The following is a 20378-nucleotide window of genomic DNA, read 5'->3' on the forward strand; positions in this document are numbered from 1 at the left end:
CAAAAGGAAGAGCCAGATTAAGCAAAAAGAACATATTTTACATTTACATATTACATGGAGATTGTCCCTAGTTATGCACTGACACATGGTTTTTTTTCCAGTGATTTGTATAAATGTTCCTTAAAATTGTAGGCTATGAATGGTGAATGACTAGCATATAGGATTGTTTTGTACCTATTTGAATATATATAAAGTATCTGTGCCTATTTCTGTGCATAAAGTATAGTATATAAAGTGATTCTAAGATGTCACTGTGTGTAGTTTTCAAAATTATTGCCATTATTTTATGTAAATCATTCCAGGTTTCAAGGAAGTCAGTGATCATTCAAAAGACGCAGAGAGCTATGAGTATGACTTGATAGGAGTGACTGTTCACACAGGAACAGCAGATGGTGGACACTATTACAGCTTCATTAGAGATATAGTCAATCCTCATGCTTATAAAAACAATAAATGGTGAGTTTTAAATATTTTATTCTTGGGATTTAAAAAAGTCTTTTTTTCTTCTGTTTTTAAAGTATAAGCTTATGATAGTTTTCTTCTTGAGATAAGTTTTCAGATTTTAGTTTTCTAAAAACTTTATAGTTGTGAAAGGGAGCACATAAAATGTTTAAATGAAAGCAGCTTTCAAAAGACAATATGAATCTATCCTTAAACTTTATAGATCTCCAGACTCTTTTGAGAATTTGATAAATTCTCGCCTAAGAAAAATGAACACAGTCAAAGTTCTGCACACAACTTTAGATTCACAGACAATATTGCACCTTCCAAATCTTACCTACCTGTGTTCACTTATTCAAGAACTGTTTACTGAATGCCTTCTATAGGGTGGCCACAAAGTCCTTATGTATTCCAGTTAGAAATTACCTGCATACTCCATTTTCTTCACCTTACCTTTCCCTTCTGACACACATTCTTTTTATCATCTTTCATCAAGTTAATGGCTGGAAGTCATTCAATCAGTCCTTAATAGTTGGTTTTTGGTCCTCGGATGTTGTTGAGTAAAGTCTCATGTATAGAGACTATTGATGTGCTAGACATTGTTCTAAATATTGGGGATGTACATTGGTAAATTGATCTGCACTTAGCAGAATAGTTTCGTTCAAATATTTCTCACTCTTTATACCATCATATCCATGGTATCTTTACTTTTTTTTGTCCATTTGAATATAAATTTTGAAATGGCATCTTTATCGTTGTAAGTTTTCCAAGCTCTTAATGTTTTCTGTCTGATAGCTTTACATGTTAGAAAGTTATGCAAACTTTTTATCCTTGCTTTTATGAACTCTTTTGTTACTCCAAGGTTATAAATAGATCTATCAGATTTTAAGGTGGTTATGACTATGTTGTGAAATTATATTCCCAATTTCTAGTGGATTAGAATTGTCAAAACAAGAGCTTAGTTAGAATTTACCACATATTAATAAGTTTGATCAATATTTGTAATATATTAGAATGTAATCTAAATATTTTAAAAAGAGGCACAATACAGATATATTACATATATACTTGATGAATACTATATGCTCTGCTTTAGGTATCTTTTTAATGATGCTGAGGTAAAACCTTTTGATTCTGCTCAACTTGCCTCTGAATGTTTTGGTGGAGAGATGACGGTGAGTTTTATTCAAAAGTTATAAATGGTTCATGACTTTCCAAGTGCTTTGCAGTATCATAAAATCCAATAGCAGAGTCATGTAACTTTCTTTTAATTCCTATAATTAAATCTAAAATGTATTTGTTTTTTGTTTAGTATAGTTTAGTATGTTTGGAGCATATACCAGACACTGGAAAATAGTTTTTTTTGAAAATATATTTTAAATTACTATTTCTTCAACTGATTAAGAGGGTCTGATTAAGAAGGGTTAAGACTTACAATTGAAAAATAATAGTATAGGAATTGAATTACATTTCCACAAGACATCATGATTAAATAAGTTGCTTACTTAAATGCTTTGGGATTAGAACAGAAAGAAATTACTCTTTATTGACTTACTATGAGAAATCTTTGACAAGGAAGTTGGCTTAAGCTAAACTTTAAAGATTGTTCCTTTAGTGCTTTCTATAACAGTAGCAGCAACCTGGTTATTACTAGTGACAGGATAGAAAAAGATTATCTGTTTTGTAATTATCAGTTAAGATATAAGAAAAGACAATTAGGTTGGAGTAGTGTTACAGTAATTTCACTTCTTCATATGCAGTTTACCCGAGTACCAATTTTCTGAAAACTTTAAAAATAGCCTGTTGATTCTCACAAGTCAAGTATTAAAAAGTAATTTCTGTTTCATAAAGAAGCTCAGACAAAGTTATATTTCCCTTTAATAGCCATGTTTATTGTGAAATAACTGGTCACATTCTGGATTTTAATGAAAAGCCTTTCTTAACTGCTCTTTGATGCTCTTACGTACTATTCTGAATAGAAAAGGAAAATTAGACAAATTCCTAACACTTGGAAAATGAGTAGAAGAAGGAAGGAAATAATGAGTTATTATTGAAGCCATAACTAAACCTATTGCATCTGTAGATGTTATTCCTAGAATATTTCCTCAAAAAAAAAAAGAAAAGATAAACAAGTAAACAGTGCAAAACTCTTCTTTTAAAAGGTAGTTTTTCAGATTGCATGCCCATTTTATTAAGTTTTATATATTTGAAGAGAAATTAAGGAAACAATCCCATTCACCATTGCAACAAAAAGAATAAAAATCCCTAGGAATAAACCTACCTAAGGAGGTAAAAGACCTGTACTCAGAAAACTGTAAGACACTGATGAAAGAAATCAAAGATGACACAAACAGATGGAGAGATATACCATGTTCTTGGATTGGAAGAATCAATATTGTGAAAATGACTATACTACCCAAAGCAGTCTGCAGATTCAATGCAATCCCTATCAAACTACCAATGGCATTCTTCACAGAATTAGAACAAAAAATCTTACAATTCGTATGGAAACACAAAAGACCCCGAATAGCCAAAGCAATCTTGAGAAAGAAAAACGGAGCTGGAGGAATCAGGCTCCCTGACTTCAAACTATACCAAAAGGTACAGTAATTAAGATAGTATGGTACTGGCACAAAAAACAGAAACATAGATCAATGGTACAGGATAGAATGCCCAGAGGTAAACCCAGGCACATATGGGCACCTAATTTACGACAAAGGAGGCAGGAACATACAATGGAGAAATGACAGCCTCTTCAATAAGTGGTGCTGGGAAAACTGGACAGCTACATGTAAAAGAATGAAATTAGAACACTACCTAACACCATACACAAAAATAAACTCCAAATGCATTAAAGACTTAAATGTAAGACCAGACACTATAAAACTTTTGGAGGAAAACGTAGGAAAAATACTCTTTGACATAAACCACAGCAAGATCTTTTTTGACCCACCTCCTAGAGTAACAGAAGTAAAAACAAAAATAAACAAATGGGACTTAATTAAACTTAAAAGCTTTTGCACAGCAAAGGAAAGCATAAACAAGACAAAAAGACAACCCTCAGAAAGGGAGAAAATATTTGCAAGTGAAACAACAGACAAAGGATTAATCTCCAAAATATACAAACAGCTCATGGAGCTCAATATCAAAAAAACAAACAATCCAGTTAGAAAATGGGCGGAAGACCTAAATAGACATTTCACCAAGGAAGACATAGAGACAGCCAAGAGGCACATGAAAAGATGCTCAACATCACTAATTATTAGAGAAATGCAAATCAAAACTACAATGAGGTATCACCTCAAGCAGGTCAGAATGGCCATTATCAAAAAAGCTAGAAACAGTAAATGCTGGAAAGGGTGTGGTGAAAAGGGAACCCTCGTACACTGCTGGTGGGAATGTAAATTGATACAGCCACTATAGAAAACAGTATGGAGGTTCCTTAAAAAACTAAAAATAGAACTGCCATATGACCCAGCAATCCCACTACTGGGCATATACCCTGAGAAAACCATAATTCAAAAAGAGACATTCACCACAGTGTTCATTGCAGCACTATTTACAATAGCCAGGACATGGAACCAACCTAAATGTCCATTGACAGATGAATGGATAAAGAAGATGTGGCACATGTATACAATGGAATATTACTCAGCCATAAAAAGAAACGAAATTCAGTTATTTGTAGTGAGGTGGATGGACCTAGAGTCTGTCATACAGAATGAAGTAAGTCAGAAAGAGAAAAACAAATACCGTATGCTAACGCACATGTGTGGAATCTAAAATAAAAAAAAAAAATGGTACTGATGAACCTAGTTGCAGGGCAGGAATAATGGGGTAGGCATAGAGAATGGACTTGATGACATGGGGTGGGAGGGCGAAGCTGGGGCGAAGTGAGAGTAGCATCAACATATATACACTACCGAATGTAAAATAGTTGGCTGGTGGGAAGCAGCAGCATAGCACAGGGAGATCGGCTTGGTGCTTTGCGATGACCTAGAGGGGTGGGATAGGGAGGATGGGAGGGAGGCTCGAGAGGGTGAGGATATGGGGACGTGTGTATGCATATGGCTGATTCACTTTGTTGTGCAACAGAAACTAACATGGTATTGTGAAGCAATTATATTCCAATAAAGATCTATTGAAAAAAAAAAGGTAGTTTTTCAGATTGCAAGTCCATTTTATTAAGCTTTGTATTATTGATGGTAAAGTACCTTAAAAATGTTTTGAATCTTTTTTTTAAAGTACATACTCCTAGCCAAAAACTTTTATCAAAGATTTTTCTGAATATAATGCTATTTGAGAACTATTTACAAAGTTGCTATAAAGTATAAAATAGCTATTTATGAAATATTTTATATATAAATATAGCTGAGTGTACCCATTTCTTAAAGAAGGAAAACTTTCATTTTTTTAAACAGACCAAGACCTATGATTCTGTTACAGATAAATTTATGGATTTCTCCTTTGAAAAGGTAACCATTTCTTTCATGTATAATTGTACATTGTTTTCCGACTTCCATGTTATCTACTTTTATAGTTATACTATGTCAAAATGAAAATATACTTTTTTTTCCCTCTTAAAGACACACAGTGCTTATATGCTGTTTTACAAACGCATGGAACCAGAGGAAGAAAATGGCAAAGAATACAAATTTGATGTTTCATCTGAATTACTAGAGGTATAAGTTAATTTAACTTTAGCAACAATTTAAAAACATGTTAAGTATTTATGCAAGTATTAGTTCTAGAATATAAAAGCAGGCTATATAAACAACATCATTAGTATCTGTAATCCGAGGTAAGCCTTAACCCTGTTTACAAATAGTCTCGGTAATACTGACATACAACAGGTGAATGTAAAGTGAAAGAGATTAAAGGGAGTGGAAAACAATTATTAGTAACATTTAAGAAAAATAAGAAAGGTAAAAATGGTTGATGGAATAAGCGCAAGCTCACAATTAACTTGTATGGTTGGTGATATTCTTGGATTGGATGATAGGACTGTGAATGTTCCTTTTCTTACGCTTCATATTATACACAAGCGTACAGTGTATTTTAAATGCATTTAAAATATGTATTATTATTTTAATATGTGTCTCATTTGTAGTAATGAGCTCTCTTCGTTTCGTATGTAGTTAAGTGATAATGTTAGGGGTTTATAAAAAGTGTGCACACTCAGTGTATGTTGTATCATTGTTGTAAACTGACTCTGCCAAAAGTACAAAAAAATAAATCTCCAGAAAGGTATACCTGATACAAGTGTACTCTTCCATGTAGACAATTAAAGTTTTACTCTCTGACTGATTGATATTTGCACTATTGTGGTCAAGTCTTAAAACTGAGTGGATTTTCTTCCCCAAACACTTTTAATGGTATCTTGCCTACCTGTAATTTACAGATAAAGAGCCAAGAATATTATCTTCTTCCAAACCCTCTAAATTAGGTTTACCAGCAGAATTAGATGCTTCACTAGATGTCAAGCTATTAAACTCACCTGTTTGTACAAAGATTTATTTCAGCTGCTATCATAATAGCAAAATAAAATAGATTATAATTATCATGATGTGCAAGACTTTGTGTCCCCAGGGTATTCAGACAAATGTACACCATGTTCTAGATGAGGACCCAACAGTAGTTAAGGATAGCCACCCACATGTGAAATAAAATGAAATTTTACATAAAACCGTAATGATGTACAGTTGGCATTTGAACAACACAGGCTTGAACTGCGAGGGTCCACTTACACATGGTTTTTTTTTTTTTTCCAATAAATACAGGATCTATAAGTAAACATGAATTTCTTTTTCACATTGTTTTCTTTTTTCTTTTTTAAATTTTATTTATTTTTGGCCGCGTTGGGTCTTCGTTGCTGCGCGCAGGCTTTCTCTAGTTGCAGCGAGCGCGGGCTACTCTTCATTGCGGTGTGCAGGCTTCTCATTGTGGTGGCTCCTAGTTGCGGAACACAGGCTCTAGGCGCGTGGGCTTCAGTAGTTGTGGCTCTCAGGCTCTAGAGCACAGGCTCAGTAGTTATGGCGCACAGGGTTAGTTGCTCTGTGGCATGTGGAATCTTCCCAGATCACGGCATGAACCTGTGTCCCCTGCATTGGCAGGCAGATTCTTAACCACTGTGCCACCACCAGGGAAGTCCCTTATTTTGCCAGTTTTTAAACATAAACCTTTCTCTCATAATCTGTTCTTACCAAAATATCAGCGTACCATAGTTTTCATGTATGTTATCAACGTTAACATAATTTTATTCATTATATATTTGCTCTTCAGACAGATGGGATTTCAGAGTTCTTACTTTTAAAATTTTAATAAATAAATTTAAAAAAAAAAGAAACAGCGTGATCGCTTGAGGTAACCAGATAAGTAGTGATAAATAGGATCAGGTTTAGTAACTACTTCCATATTCCATTTACCTGGAAAAAAGTCAACATGAATTTTAAGTGCATGTATATTTTTTGTTTCTTCTAGAGCAAGTCTTATTTTGTCTAATAAAAATACTGGTAAAATGTTATGAAGCAAATGCTTTCTGATATCTAATGTTAACATTTTTTTCTTCAGTGGATTTGGCATGATAACATGCAGTTTCTTCAAGACAAAAACATTTTTGAACATACATATTTTGGGTAAGCTTGGCAGATTTAATAAGATTTTTTTGTTACACATTTTTAAAAAATCTTATTTTGTAAGAATTTTAACCTATTGTTTTCAAATTCTAGGTTTATGTGGCAGTTGTGTAGTTGTATTCCCAGTACATTACCAGATCCTAAAGCTGTGTCCTTAATGACAGCAAAGGTAATATATGTATAGACTTAGGTAATTTCTTCAAAATTGGTGACTTTAAAATAATTAAATCTTTTTTGCTTAATTTTATCTTTTCTTGCAGTTAAGCACTTCCTTTGTCCTAGAGACATTTATTCATTCAAAAGAAAAGGTATGTGTTTTACTTCGTAAACTTTTGTGCCATTCATGTCATTTATCAGATATCTTTTTTTTTTAATTTATTTTTTATTTTTGGCTGCATTGGGTCTTCATTACTGCGTGGGCTTTCTGTAGTTGCAGTGAGCGGGGGCTACTCTTCATTGCAGTGCACAGCCTTCTCATTGTGGTGGCTTCTCTTGTTGTGGAGCATGGGCTTCAGTAGTTGTGGCTCGTAGGCTCTAGAGTGCAGGCTCAGTAGTTGGGAGCGCATGGGCTTAGTTACTCCGCGGCATGTGGGATCTTCCTGGACCAGGGCCTGAACCCGTGTCCCCTGCATTGACAGGCGGGTTCTTAACCACTGCACCACCAGGGAAGCCCCAGATATCTCCTAATACCTTCAGTAACTTCTTTTTCTTTTATAGCCCACAATGCTTCAGTGGATTGAACTGTTGACCAAACAATTTAATAATAGTCAAGCAGCTTGTGAGGTGAGGTGAATAATTCAACAAACAATGCATAGCTTAAGATTCACTTTCTTGTTTTGTTTTCTTTTATTCTTAGATGCTATAACAAAATTGTTTTATCTATTATAAATCATAGGGAGCCAGTGTAAGTTGTTCCTAAAATTACTTGATTGCCAAGAGAAATTTATAATTAATGTATCAAATTCATTACATTGATTAAATAATCGATTTTTAAGTTACTTAAAAATCCTTGGGTTCCCCCCACCATGTATTGGAAGGAAAAAGTATAGAAAATGCAGAACTGTACCAGATATTTCTTAACTACTTTTGCATGCTACCAGAAGATACTGAAAAATGCTTATCTCCCTTCCCCCTCTGAGAAAAAATGCATATATCCCAGTAGATCAGTTTATGTCCTATTTTATCTTTTCCCATATTACATTATAAGAGAAACATACATCCCTAAGGATAGTATGCACACAGGTAATAAACACGTAGCCATATTGCCATCTTACTATCGTTTATCATTTGTGATGATCTCCCAGAGTGGTGTGTACCTTTCTAGGAATGCAAGTCTTATAAATTCCCAAAAGTGGGAGACAGCAGCATAGTGTACAATAGATGAAATTAGTTGAAGATTTTTTTCATATGTAGAAGGTTTTTAGAAAGATTTTTTTTTTTTAATTTTTTTCAGTTGGTTTGTTTGAATTAGTATTCAAACAAGGTCCAGATTTTGCTTTTGTCTTGTAAATCTCTTTTCATCTAAAATACAGTTGACCCTTGGACAACACGGGTTTGAACTGTGTGGGTCCACTCATACACAGATTTTTTCAATAAATACGTACAGTACCGTACAATCTGTGGTTGGTTAAATCTGATGATGTGGAGGAACCTAAGATACAGAAGGTCAACTATGGGACTTGAGTATCTGCAGATTTTTGTGTATGCTGGGGCTCCATACCAAGGAGCAACTGTAGTTACCTTCTGTTTTTTTTTTCCCCTCTGTACCACTTTCTCATTTGTTCTGCAGGATTTTCCACATGCTGGCTTTGATCTAGTGCATCCTTTGGGTGTTATTTAACATACTCCTCTATTCCTTTCCATCTTTATGATTTTTAAAAAACTGTTCGGTAAAAAAAAAAAAAAAAATTGTTCAGTAGATGCAGAAGCTTGATTAGGTCATAAATTTTTTTGTTTTTTTTGTTTTTTTTAATAAAGTTGCAACTTCAGTTCTTTCACTAAGGATTTGCCTCTGGAACTCTCTCAAGGAGTTAAAATTCTCTACAGTTGTCAGTAATTATGTGTGTGCATAAATAGGCAGTACAGTTCAATAGAAGAGTTAAATATGTGATTAAGAGATATCTTGAAATTAATGGGAAATTGTCTTAGCTAAGCGTAAAGAAGAGTGTTTTTTGTTATCAACAGAACATAAATTGGTTTTAAACAGAAAGTTTATCATACTCAGTATATTATTAATAGGAACAAAAAATTCGACAGTGTGACATTTAAGTCTAAGAGGAAAATAGTATTTGACTTTATTAAGAACTGCAGGTTGTCATCATGTAGGTTCTACACTATAATGTAAATGGCATCCATGGAATTCTGTATTGAGATGACCTTGATTATGACTTTAGACATTTTAGATTTTACACTTTCTACCAAGTGAAGAATCTTTTTTGGTAAGAATTTAAAGGAATTCAAATGTCAACTAGAATTAAAATCTTTGTGTGATTTTTATCCCAATTGACAAGTATTGGTTGAATGTTAAAATCACACTATTTACTTACAGTGGTTTTTGGACCGCATGGCTGATGATGATTGGTGGCCAATGCAGATACTAATTAAGTGCCCTAATCAAATTGTGAGACAGGTAAGAAAAAATTTATTTGAAAGTGGCTTTCAAGTTAATTGTTCTGAATTTGCCTGTGAATATATTTTAACACAGCATTGAAAGTAGTTTGAAAAGATCGACCTCTTATCACAAAAGTCATTTTGCTCTTATTTTCACCAGCTTCTTTTGGCAAATCAGCTATCATTCCAGTCAAGTGATTAAAATCATTCACATTTCCTGGTTATAGGAAGATAGCTTATAACTGCCTATTTTCTCAGATCCTACTTTGATGTATGAGTTGTACTGATTCTTTTTCAGATCCTTAGGTATTCTAACCATGGTAGGGTACTGTAATGGCCTTGAAAGTTAAATGAATAGTGTATAACTTATTTCTGTGACAGATTCTCAACTGTCACATGAATCAATTTGTTTTTCTTAAATCATTGGAAAAATTAACAAGGAAGAAAAATACATGTGGATTTATGACACAAAACCAAAAATTTAATCAGAAATATGCTACTTTCAGTTATAATTGAGATACAATTCTTATATCATAAAATTTAGCAAAACTTTTCAAAGTGTAAAATTTAGTGGTTTTTAGTATATTCCCAAATATGTGACCATCATCTATCTAATTTTATAACACCCCCAAAAGAAATCCCATACTTATGAGCAATCACTTCCATTTTATCCTGTCCCTTCTCTTCAGCCCCTGGCCACCATTAATATATTTTCTGCCTCTGTGGGTTTGCCTATTCTCACCATTTCATTTGAATAGAATCACACAGTATGTGGTCTTTTGTGACTGGCTTTTTTGATTTAACAATGTTTTCAAGGTTTACCCATGTTGTGACTTGTATCTGTACTTTATTTCTTCTTATTGCCAAATAATATTCTATATACCAAATTTTGTTTATCTATTCAGCAGTTGATGAACACTAGTGATGTTTCCACTTTTTTGCTGTTTTGAATAACACTGCTATGAACATTTGCGTACAGATATTTGTGTGGACATGTGTTTTCAGTTCTTTTGGATATATACATAGGAGTGAATTGCTGGGTTGTAACATTCTTAGGAACTACCAAACTTTTTTTCATGATGTCTGCACCAGTTTACATTCCCACCAGCAATCTGTGAAGGTTCCAGTTTTGCTACATCTTCTTCAACATTTGTTTATTGTTTTCTTGATTTTAGCCATTCTAATGGGTGTGAAGTAGTATCTCATTGTAGTTTTGGTTTGCATTTCCTTAATGATTAATGATAGTAAACATCTTTTCGTGTGCTTATTGGCCATTTGTATATCTTAATCCATATTTTTTGGATAAACTTAAATCGCATTTCCTTCTCCTAGTCATTGAATTCTGATAAGCAGCTGTCCTGCCCCACTCCACTCTTCTGAAAGAGATGGATGCCAAGTTTTCTTTCCTCTATCTCCACTAGTAAAGGAGGTTTCATGAAGCTTTGTTATTTGGTAATCTCTATTACTGAAACCTATAGTTTGTTTTTGCTTTTTCCCTTATAAAATTGTTTTTCAAGCTAACTCTACCTTTTATCTTCAGTCTGTAGTTGAGACTCCAGGAAAGCTTTAGAATGTCAAAAGATAATCTGTGGGCAAGATATAAATGGGTAGCAGAATTTTTAATCATGTTCATTTTTCAGTGTCTTTGTTACCTGATGTGAGTTGACTCTTAGGTTGTCCTATCTTTTCATTTATAGATGTTTCAGCGTTTGTGTATCCATGTGATTCAGAGACTTAGACCTGTGCATGCTCATCTCTATCTACAGCCAGGAATGGAAGATGGGTAAGAAGTATACCTTTTGAACTGAACATTTTTTAAAAATTTATTTATTCATTTATTTATTCATTTATTTAACATATTTATTTATTTATTTGGCTGTGCCGGGTCTTAGTTTCATTGCGGCATGCGAACTCTTAGTTGCAGCATGCATGTGGGATCTAGTTCCCTGACCAGGGATCAAACCGGGGCCCCTGCATTGGAAACACAGAGTCTTAGCCACCAGACCACCAGGGAAGTCCCTGAACATTTTATTTTTAAGTTTTTTGATTATCTGCCTATGAAGTATTTTTAAATATCCACATTGAAATATTTAGGTTCTCCTATTTAAAAATAATCTGTAATAGTATAAATCAAGAAGGAAAACTTTTGTTTTATTTTTATGTAATTGCATTTTCAAAATCCTCTACAAGTAACCTTGACTTAGTCTTTTTGTTTTGATTTCAGAGAGACATGATAACTGGAATCCAACTATTTGTATTATTGTAATTGGTATTCATTATTACAAAGATGAAAGAGATAAATTCAGGTTTTTAAAATATTTCTCCTCCCAAAATATCTATCCCCAGACTTCATACTTTTTCTAAGATATATAAAATTGTGTTTTCAGGTCTGATGATATGGATGCTTCAGTAGAAGATATAGGTGGTCGTTCATGTGTCACTCGATTTGTGAGAACTCTGTTATTAATCATGGAACATGGTGTAAAGCCTCACAGTAAACATCTTACAGAATATTTTGCCTTCCTTTATGAATTTGCCAAAATGGGTGAAGAAGAGGTGAGGCTATATCTTGTTTATTTCTGGTATTATGTACTTATTTTCAGTATTTAAAACTTAATTTGTTTTTATTTTATATTTTTAAATCAATATTTTTATTTTTAGAGCCAGTTTTTGCTTTCACTGCAAGCCATATCTACAATGGTACATTTTTACATGGGAACCAAAGGACCTGAAAATGTAAGTACAATTCTGTCTCATATCAGGGATTTAGAGGCCATGTTTTCAAGTTTGCATCATAGAAAGATACTAGATTCCTTTGAAGTCCCTTCTAGCCCTGATATTAAATGATTTTAAGGGTCTATGTTTGGTTGATATTTTTAATGGATATAGCAAGAGAAGAAACAGTCAAATGATAGATTTCACTGGTATGGCCCTGGATCAAAGCAAATAAATTTAGGCAAAATGGCCATTACCTGCTTTAGGGTCTTATCAGTAGCATGTTGTGTTTTGGTGAACATTTTTGCTGGCCATATTTTTAAAGCCCTTTGCTATATTAAGTCTGTCAGCCTTCCAAAAATTCAATTCATAATATTAAAACTATTACATCAATTTTGTGTTGTCTGTAATGACCACATTGGATTGAATGCTCTCTTTGCTCTATCTTATTTAATCCTTGTTGCAACCCTAAGAGGTAAGTACTGTTGTTATCTCCATTTTACAGATGGGGAACTTGAGGCATAAAGAAGTTAACTTGTTTTAGATCACAGTGAGTTAGGCTTTGACCCTTGGTTAGACTCCTGAACGAAACTGTTAGCTACTGTGCTGTAATGGTTCTCCAAATATGTACTGTTATTATCTAATTTCAGCCTAGATGTCTACTTATTTAGACTGCTTTTCTTTTGCTTTGTTAGATCATAAAATCTTTTCAGTGTTGCATTTCAAACCCCAAATGAATATCTCTTTGAAATACCTACTGTTTGGATTATCTGAAAACTGCAAATATGGATTCCTTAATTTGTGTAACTGGTATTTTTATTAAATATGAAATACCGTTTTATCATACTCCTATAAATATTGTTCCTGATTTATCTTCCAAAGAGCTTGCCTATAAGAAAAAAAATTATTATTAAAGAATTTATATCTTTAGGTAAGGTAAATACAATATTGGGAATTACTGTTCTTTACAGTTCTGCCTATTAAATCTAAAATTGTCCTGAATGTGGTTTAGACTTTTAAAGTTAAGGTTAGGCCTTTGAGTGGTTATTTTTCATGATACATGCTCCTGCCACTGTCTACCCTGCATTGTTATGTAAGACAATCAAGCTCTTTTCTCTCAACATAATGTTAAAAAATAATATTATATTAAAAATGAATTGTGTTATGTTCTAGCCTCAAGTTGAAGTGTTGTCAGAGGAAGAAGGGGAAGAAGAGGAGGAGGAAGAAGATATACTCTCTCTGGCAGAAGAAAAATACAGGCCAGCTGCTCTTGAAAAAATGATAGCTTTAGTTGCTCTTTTGGTTGAACAGTCTCGCTCAGAAAGGTGAAATGTTTCAACATTCAAAATGCTTAAAGCATGTTTGATTTTATCTTTTTACGTAATTGTTTTACCATTATTAACTCAGTAGCTTTTGTTACTTAATTCCTTTTAAATAATAACAACACTTTCCATCAACTCTTGTAGCATAAGTATTTCAATCCTTTGTACCAAACTCTTACTTTGCCTGAGTCATGTTAGAAATATACATTGAAGAAATATACAGTAAAATATCTAGCAAAATTATATGTGCATTCATCCTTTGACCTAGCAACCCCACTTCTGGGATTCTGTTTCCAAAACACCAAAAGATGTATGTGCAGTGCTGTTTATTGAAGCAGTGTTTATAAACAGCAGAAGACTGAAAATGTCCACAAAGATGGTACAAGTTGAAGAAACAGAGCATCCACGTGATAGAGGACTCTGTAGCAGAAAGAAAACAGGCATTATGGAATGTATGTGTACTACCATGGAGAGATCTTTAAGATACATATCACTGAGGTGAAAAAAGACAAGGTGGACAAAAGTATATATAGTATGCTACTTTTTTTTTCCTTTTGGCTACACAGCATGGCCTATGGGATCACTGAGTCCTAACCACTGGACCACCAGGGAATTCCCTATAGTATGCTACTTTTTAAGAAGGGGAGGCTGTGAGACACAAAGTGAGTGAGAGAGGGAGAGAGAGAGAGTGTGTGTGTGTGTGTGTGTGTGTGTGCGTGCGTGCGTGCAACCAAGCCTCATTATTCACGGATCTCCAATTTGTGAATTCTCCTACTTAACTTAAATTTATTTGTAATCCCCAAATCAGTACTTGTGAAGCATTTACAGTGATTTGTGGATTACAGAATGTACAGAGTGGCAAAAAATTGGAGTTAACCTGACACACACTTCTCCAGCTGAGGTGAAACATGGTGACACTCTGCCTTCTTGTTTCGGTGCTCAAATTGTAAACAAATTTTTGTTTGCAATATATGCCACATTTTTCACATTTATGCTTTTTGTTGGTGATTTGGCTGTTTAAAAATGGTCCCAAGCATAGTGCCAAGTGCTGTCTAGTGTGTTCCTAAGCTCAAGAAGGCCATAATATGCCTTAAGGAGAAAGTACACATTAGATAAGCTTCATTCAGGTTTGAGTTACAGTGCTGTTTGCTCTGTATTCAGTGCTAATGAGTCAACATTAAATCAGGTGTCTTTAAACAGAAACACACATTAAACAAGGTAACATATTGATCTATTGATGAAAATGTTATGACCAGAGGTTCAGAGGAACCTAAGTGTATGTTTTCCCTATGAGCAGTGATTCAGTGTTCACTAATTCAGTGTTCGCAGCTCTTTATAGAACGTAAGTACTACAAATAACAAGAATTGACTATTTTTCTAATTGAAGACTAAATTTTTAAAAATAAATTTTAAAAGTTTCCAGTGGTTGGGGGAGGGGAAAACAGGCTGGAGGGGACAGGAATGAAAGTTTGACTTCTTTGAATATAGTACGCTGTTTTGTTTTTTAGATTTATCTTTGGAATCATGTAAATGTTTTCTATAATTATAAATAAATTAATAAAATGCAATCCCTAAAAATCAAAAGCAGACTGAAATAAATGAGCCTAACTGTATATTGAGTTGGTGACATAGCCACTGGAGAGGAATTAAAGTGACTTTAGAACACATTGATTTAACTGTAATTTTTAGTGGGATGTACCTGAAGGACAAAAAGAATTGTAAAATTATTCTCAAGTGTTTTACTAATTATATTGTGAGTAGTAGTATAATTAGAATTATTATTCTGAAACTGTATTATAGAATAAAACAAATAGATAATTGTTAATGTCATTAGAAAACCAAGATTTTCAGGAAAAGAAAAGAGAAATACAAATATAAAATTGTAGGATGTTTACATAACTTCTTCAAAACTAAATTTGAATTTGGGAATATCAGTAGAGTTCATGGTATATTTTGTCTTAAGCAAACAAAAAATGTATTATGTATCTCCATTTTCTGAGAAGGCCTAGAAATCCTGTCCAACCCAAAAATCAGTGAGTGCCCCTGGCATCTAGATAACATTTCCCACTGAAAAAAATCAAGGTTCCTTGGGAAAATGGCTAATTCCAGGTCTTGGGCAAGAAATGAATGGGAAGCTTCGAACATTTTGTCATTTTGGAAAGCAAGGAGGCTATCAAAGACTACTGAGGTCATGTTAAAAGGTCTCAAGAGTCAACTTAAGGAGGTTTCTACTGGTCACAGATTGGACAGCTTGAGCATCAATAATAGTAATAACAACTGCAAGTGGACTAAAACACATCATGGATGTTTACATCCATGAGTTCATAATGATACCTAAAAACAAAATTTTAAAAATTATTGACAACCTTTGGAGTATATTAAGAAACCAAGTAACAATTTTGGAAACTTATTAATAAAGGAACAATATCAAGTATTTATCTTACCTGCAAGAATTATACTTCATGGCAACCAAATGGTAAATGAGAGGGATGTTCATCGTCATAGAGGTATTTGAGCTAATAAATGAGCAAGTAATGCTGGAATTAGGATATCAATATTTTGCATCCCAAATGCAATAATGGATCTAGGAAATGATCATCATGGGCTGAAAACATTACAAAAAGAGGTACAGCTTTTCATTGTGTGCCTCCTGATGAAAGTTCACACTACCATTTATAAGGTATTCTTGATTAAAAAGTCAAACCTAGATCTGATCAAGTCTCTAGATCTAATAACTACCAGTTTACAGGAAATACGGGGACAGAGGAATATGTTAAAACAGCACACCAAGGATATAATCAGCAAAATGGAAATGTGGGAAATTCTACAGGTCAAACCACCTGCTTTCTTCAACAGATTAATTGCAAGATAAAAACAAAATCGGAGGGGAAACCAGTTGTCTAAAAGAGATTTAAAAGACATTTCAACCACTGTCAACAGAGGACTTTATTTGGATCCTGATTCAAACAAATTATAAAAAAATTTTTTAGAAACTTGAGGAAATTGTACATTGACTGGATCTTGTATGATAATAAGAAATTGTTAATTTATTTTAGGTGTGAATAATGGTAGTGTTGTTTATGTTTTTGAAATTTATGTTTGAGATATGTATTGAAATTTATGGACTAAGTGATAAAATATCTGGAATTGCTTCAAAATAGTTCATATTTGAATGAGTAGGAGGTACAGATGAATCAAGACTGACCGTAAGGTGGTAATTTGCAACTGAGTGATGGGATGCTTATAGTATTCTATTTTTGTATGTGTTTGAAATTTTCTATAATAAGTTAAAGAAATATGCAGTAATTTTAAACTTGAAAGTGAAATTCTCTATTTCTTAGAAGTTCATTTTGTTTTGAAGGTTCTCATGTCAAAAAAAAGCTCTCTAAATTAGACCCATCCTAGTGTTACAGTACACCAAAATATTGAGTTAATTAAATGGAAATAAAGTAAATTTGGACTTCTATGTACCAATCTTGGAATTTTGAAAAATTGTGTCTAGACTTGTGAGCAAGTCTAGCTAGCAGAAAGTTCAAAAATCATTTTATGATGGTGGCTTGGTACACTTGTAATTGAATCAACAATTTTGTTATGTGTCATGATGCAAATGGCTATAAAGTAGTATACAGGAAAGAAAAACTTATTTCCACTAATGTTTTCTTTCAGGCATTTGACATTATCACAGACTGACATGGCGGCATTAACAGGAGGAAAGGTAATACCGTCTCAATATTAGACCACTTGATAATCACAAAAATAACAACAAAATAGTTCTTAAATGAACAACTTTTGCTTTTAACAGGGATTTCCCTTCTTGTTTCAACATATTCGTGATGGCATCAATATAAGACAAACTTGTAATCTGATTTTCAGCCTTTGTCGATACAATAATCGACTTGCAGAACATGTAAGTGCTGAGAAACAGTCTTAAAAGTTTTTTGATAATTTGTAGAAGAATATCCTGAAATTATCCCCTTTGTTTTGTTTTGTTTTGTTTTAGATTGTATCTATGCTTTTCACATCAATAGCAAAATTGACTCCTGAGGTATGTAGACATCTATTCATTCATGTTTTTCAAACTACTGTCAGCACTGACAATGCTTTCAAATGAACCTTTCTAATTGTTTCTGGGAAAAAATGTATCAAGGCTTCCCTCATAATACAACAACCTATTTTAACTATGTAACTTGAATAAACTGAATTACTTCTTCACATCTTGTCACAAATGTCATTTTCCCAATTTAATATAAATTTACATATAAGTTGAATATATCAGAGTGCCACCTAGATACTGAGCTTTAAAGTTGTTTGGTTTGAAGCTATATCATATTGTACCTTAGAAGAAAGTAGGCTAACCAGAATTCTGCCTAGGTGGAGAAGTATGTATTTTCATAAAATGAAAATGTTATAGCTACTTTGATAATACATGTCAAATATTTAATATAAATTATACCTCAGAGAGCAAAGGTGGCTGTAGGAAACTTTTAATCTAAATTTTTCTATAAACATGGTTGTCTCATTAACAAGAGTTTTGATACTTTTTTTCCCAAATTGACATCCAGAAAAACAGACGTTTTCTGTTACATGTGGCTCCCACGCAATTGACACTGTATCCTGAGTTCACCCTTCTGCTTTATGAGAGTTCAGGTTCATATGTATGAGTACTGAGCTCTCTAACCTAATACAGCAGATTTAAATGTGATCTGTAGAAGAGTTATACTTCTTTGTTTTCCGCTGGAAATGATGGGTTCAAACAGATCTAAATACACAGTCGTGTATGTGTCTTATAGGCAGCCAATCCTTTCTTTAAATTGTTGACTATGCTAATGGAGTTTGCTGGTGGACCTCCAGGAATGCCTCCCTTTGCATCTTACATTCTGCAGAGGATATGGGAGGTAAGTCTTGCAGCAGATGTTTTAGTGTTTATTTTTCCGAGGGCTTTATTTTTCTAACACAATCACTCACATTTTAAGTACTAGTTTCTTCTTGCTTGGGTAACTCAGAATGGTTTTAGTAAGTCACAGGTCAAGGGAAGAAGAGATGCTTTAGTCAGAAGATCTAGGGGAAAAAAGAGTTCTTCCCTAGTGTCTCAGATGTTTAAAGACTTTCTCGTAGAGTCATAAACAGTCTTCCGCCCATCCGAGGTCCTCATTCCCGTATCCTCAAAAAAGATTCTGTGAAGTGGTAGAAGCCCTAGAAATACAAACGAGGTGCTTTCAGCAGTTGATAGAAAATACAGAGGAAATACCAACCACTTCCTTTCTTCCAGAGTTACTGCTGAGGTTACAGAATTTCTTCTTAGTGAGTGTTGGAAATGCCCACTCTCTAGACCAGGGGCCTGGCAAACTTTTTCTCTTCATAGTCCAGATAGTAAATATTTTAGGCTTTGTGGGCCATATGGTCTCTGTTAGAACCATTCAACTGCTGTTTTACCATAAAACCAGCCATAGACAAAATGTAAATGAGTGGGCATAGTTGTGTTCCAATAAAAACTTAAAAACAGGCAAACCGCAGAAGCTGTAATTTTGGCTCCTGAGAGCCATAATTTTCCAACCCCTACTCTAGATTCCTAGGATTTCCTTTTCCAATGAAAAAAATCTTCCCAGCAGTATAGTGAGCTAGTTTTCATTCTCACTTATAGAAGCAGATTGGGCAAACAGTAAGAAAAGTAAAGATGGAAACTATAGAGAATTAAAAGCACTTTTAAATAACTTTGTAAACTTAAGACCTTAAAGGTCATTGAGTTCTCTTATTGGTCCTGTGTTAGAGTCCTTGGTTATTATAATTTTATTTCGTAAACTAATGACAAATTCTCCTTGAACATATTCCTGTTAATAAAAATAAGTGGCTTTAAAAATGGGGAAAAACATGGGTGTGAAACTTCTTTCAGGCTCTAGTTTTCAAAAAACTATTTAGCTTTAAAGTGTCTGATGCACATACCAAAAGTAAGTTTAAAAAAGTAACTGCTCATTCAGTTAGCCTTATATTCTGTTCTTGTCATTTTACTTGTAGGTAATTGAATACAATCCTTCTCAGTGTCTGGATTGGTTGGCAGTGCAGACACCCCGAAATAAACTGGCACACAGCTGGGTCCTACAGAATATGGAAAACTGGGTCGAGCGGTTTCTTTTGGCTCACAATTATCCTAGAGTCAGGACTTGTAAGTCAAGTATTCAGAATTTAAGAAACCATTTTGTTGTTGTTCCACGTTTTGTTTTGTTTTTTGTTTGTTTTAAGGTGATCATAATATGCCCATTGTATAATACAAAAAGGCTCTTAGAGATATTGTTTTAAACGCCAAAGTTATATTAGTATTTGAAAACCTATGGCGATGTTTTACAAATATCTATAGTGTTTTTGTTTTTTTAAGGATAGGAAACTATGTCTTGTCTTGGGTGATATCACCACCACTATCATTTTTGTTTCCTTTCTTGATAGAATCACAAAGCATGATCGGCATTAGTGAAGAGAGTAGTGGGTCAGAAAATCCTGTCTTAAAAGTAACTTGAGAAGGCTAAGAGTAAAGTAGCAATAAAAACACAAAACAAGCTGAGAGAAAATATTCTCTGAAGTTATGGGAGTTAAATGATAAATATCTTTATTGTACCCAGGCCAGAAGGGAATAAACAAAGATCTTGGAAGACAGATGGACAAA

General features: G+C 33.7%; 1 protein-coding gene across 7 annotated transcripts in view; it reads left to right on the forward strand.

Annotated features, from left to right (window-relative positions):
* The window catches only part of USP34 (ubiquitin specific peptidase 34), a 236854-nt gene that overhangs the window by 189278 nt on the left and 27198 nt on the right, over window positions 1–20378 (forward strand). For all 7 annotated transcript variants that reach the window (XM_036873004.1, XM_036872997.1, XM_036873001.1 and 4 more), the window contains 18 exons: window positions 303–456; window positions 1538–1616; window positions 4863–4916; window positions 5028–5123; window positions 7012–7076; window positions 7170–7245; window positions 7337–7384; window positions 7794–7859; window positions 9625–9705; window positions 11384–11469; window positions 12074–12242; window positions 12348–12422; window positions 13575–13726; window positions 17390–17438; window positions 17526–17630; window positions 17724–17768; window positions 18514–18618; window positions 19736–19883. In XM_036873004.1, the coding sequence (XP_036728899.1) occupies window positions 303–456; window positions 1538–1616; window positions 4863–4916; window positions 5028–5123; window positions 7012–7076; window positions 7170–7245; window positions 7337–7384; window positions 7794–7859; window positions 9625–9705; window positions 11384–11469; window positions 12074–12242; window positions 12348–12422; window positions 13575–13726; window positions 17390–17438; window positions 17526–17630; window positions 17724–17768; window positions 18514–18618; window positions 19736–19883 (1653 nt within the window). The remainder of the gene's footprint in view (window positions 1–302; window positions 457–1537; window positions 1617–4862; window positions 4917–5027; window positions 5124–7011; window positions 7077–7169; window positions 7246–7336; window positions 7385–7793; window positions 7860–9624; window positions 9706–11383; window positions 11470–12073; window positions 12243–12347; window positions 12423–13574; window positions 13727–17389; window positions 17439–17525; window positions 17631–17723; window positions 17769–18513; window positions 18619–19735; window positions 19884–20378) is intronic.

The sequence above is a fragment of the Balaenoptera musculus genome, chromosome 13 (genome assembly GCF_009873245.2).
Source record: "Balaenoptera musculus isolate JJ_BM4_2016_0621 chromosome 13, mBalMus1.pri.v3, whole genome shotgun sequence".
Classification (NCBI taxonomy): domain Eukaryota; kingdom Metazoa; phylum Chordata; class Mammalia; order Artiodactyla; family Balaenopteridae; genus Balaenoptera; species Balaenoptera musculus.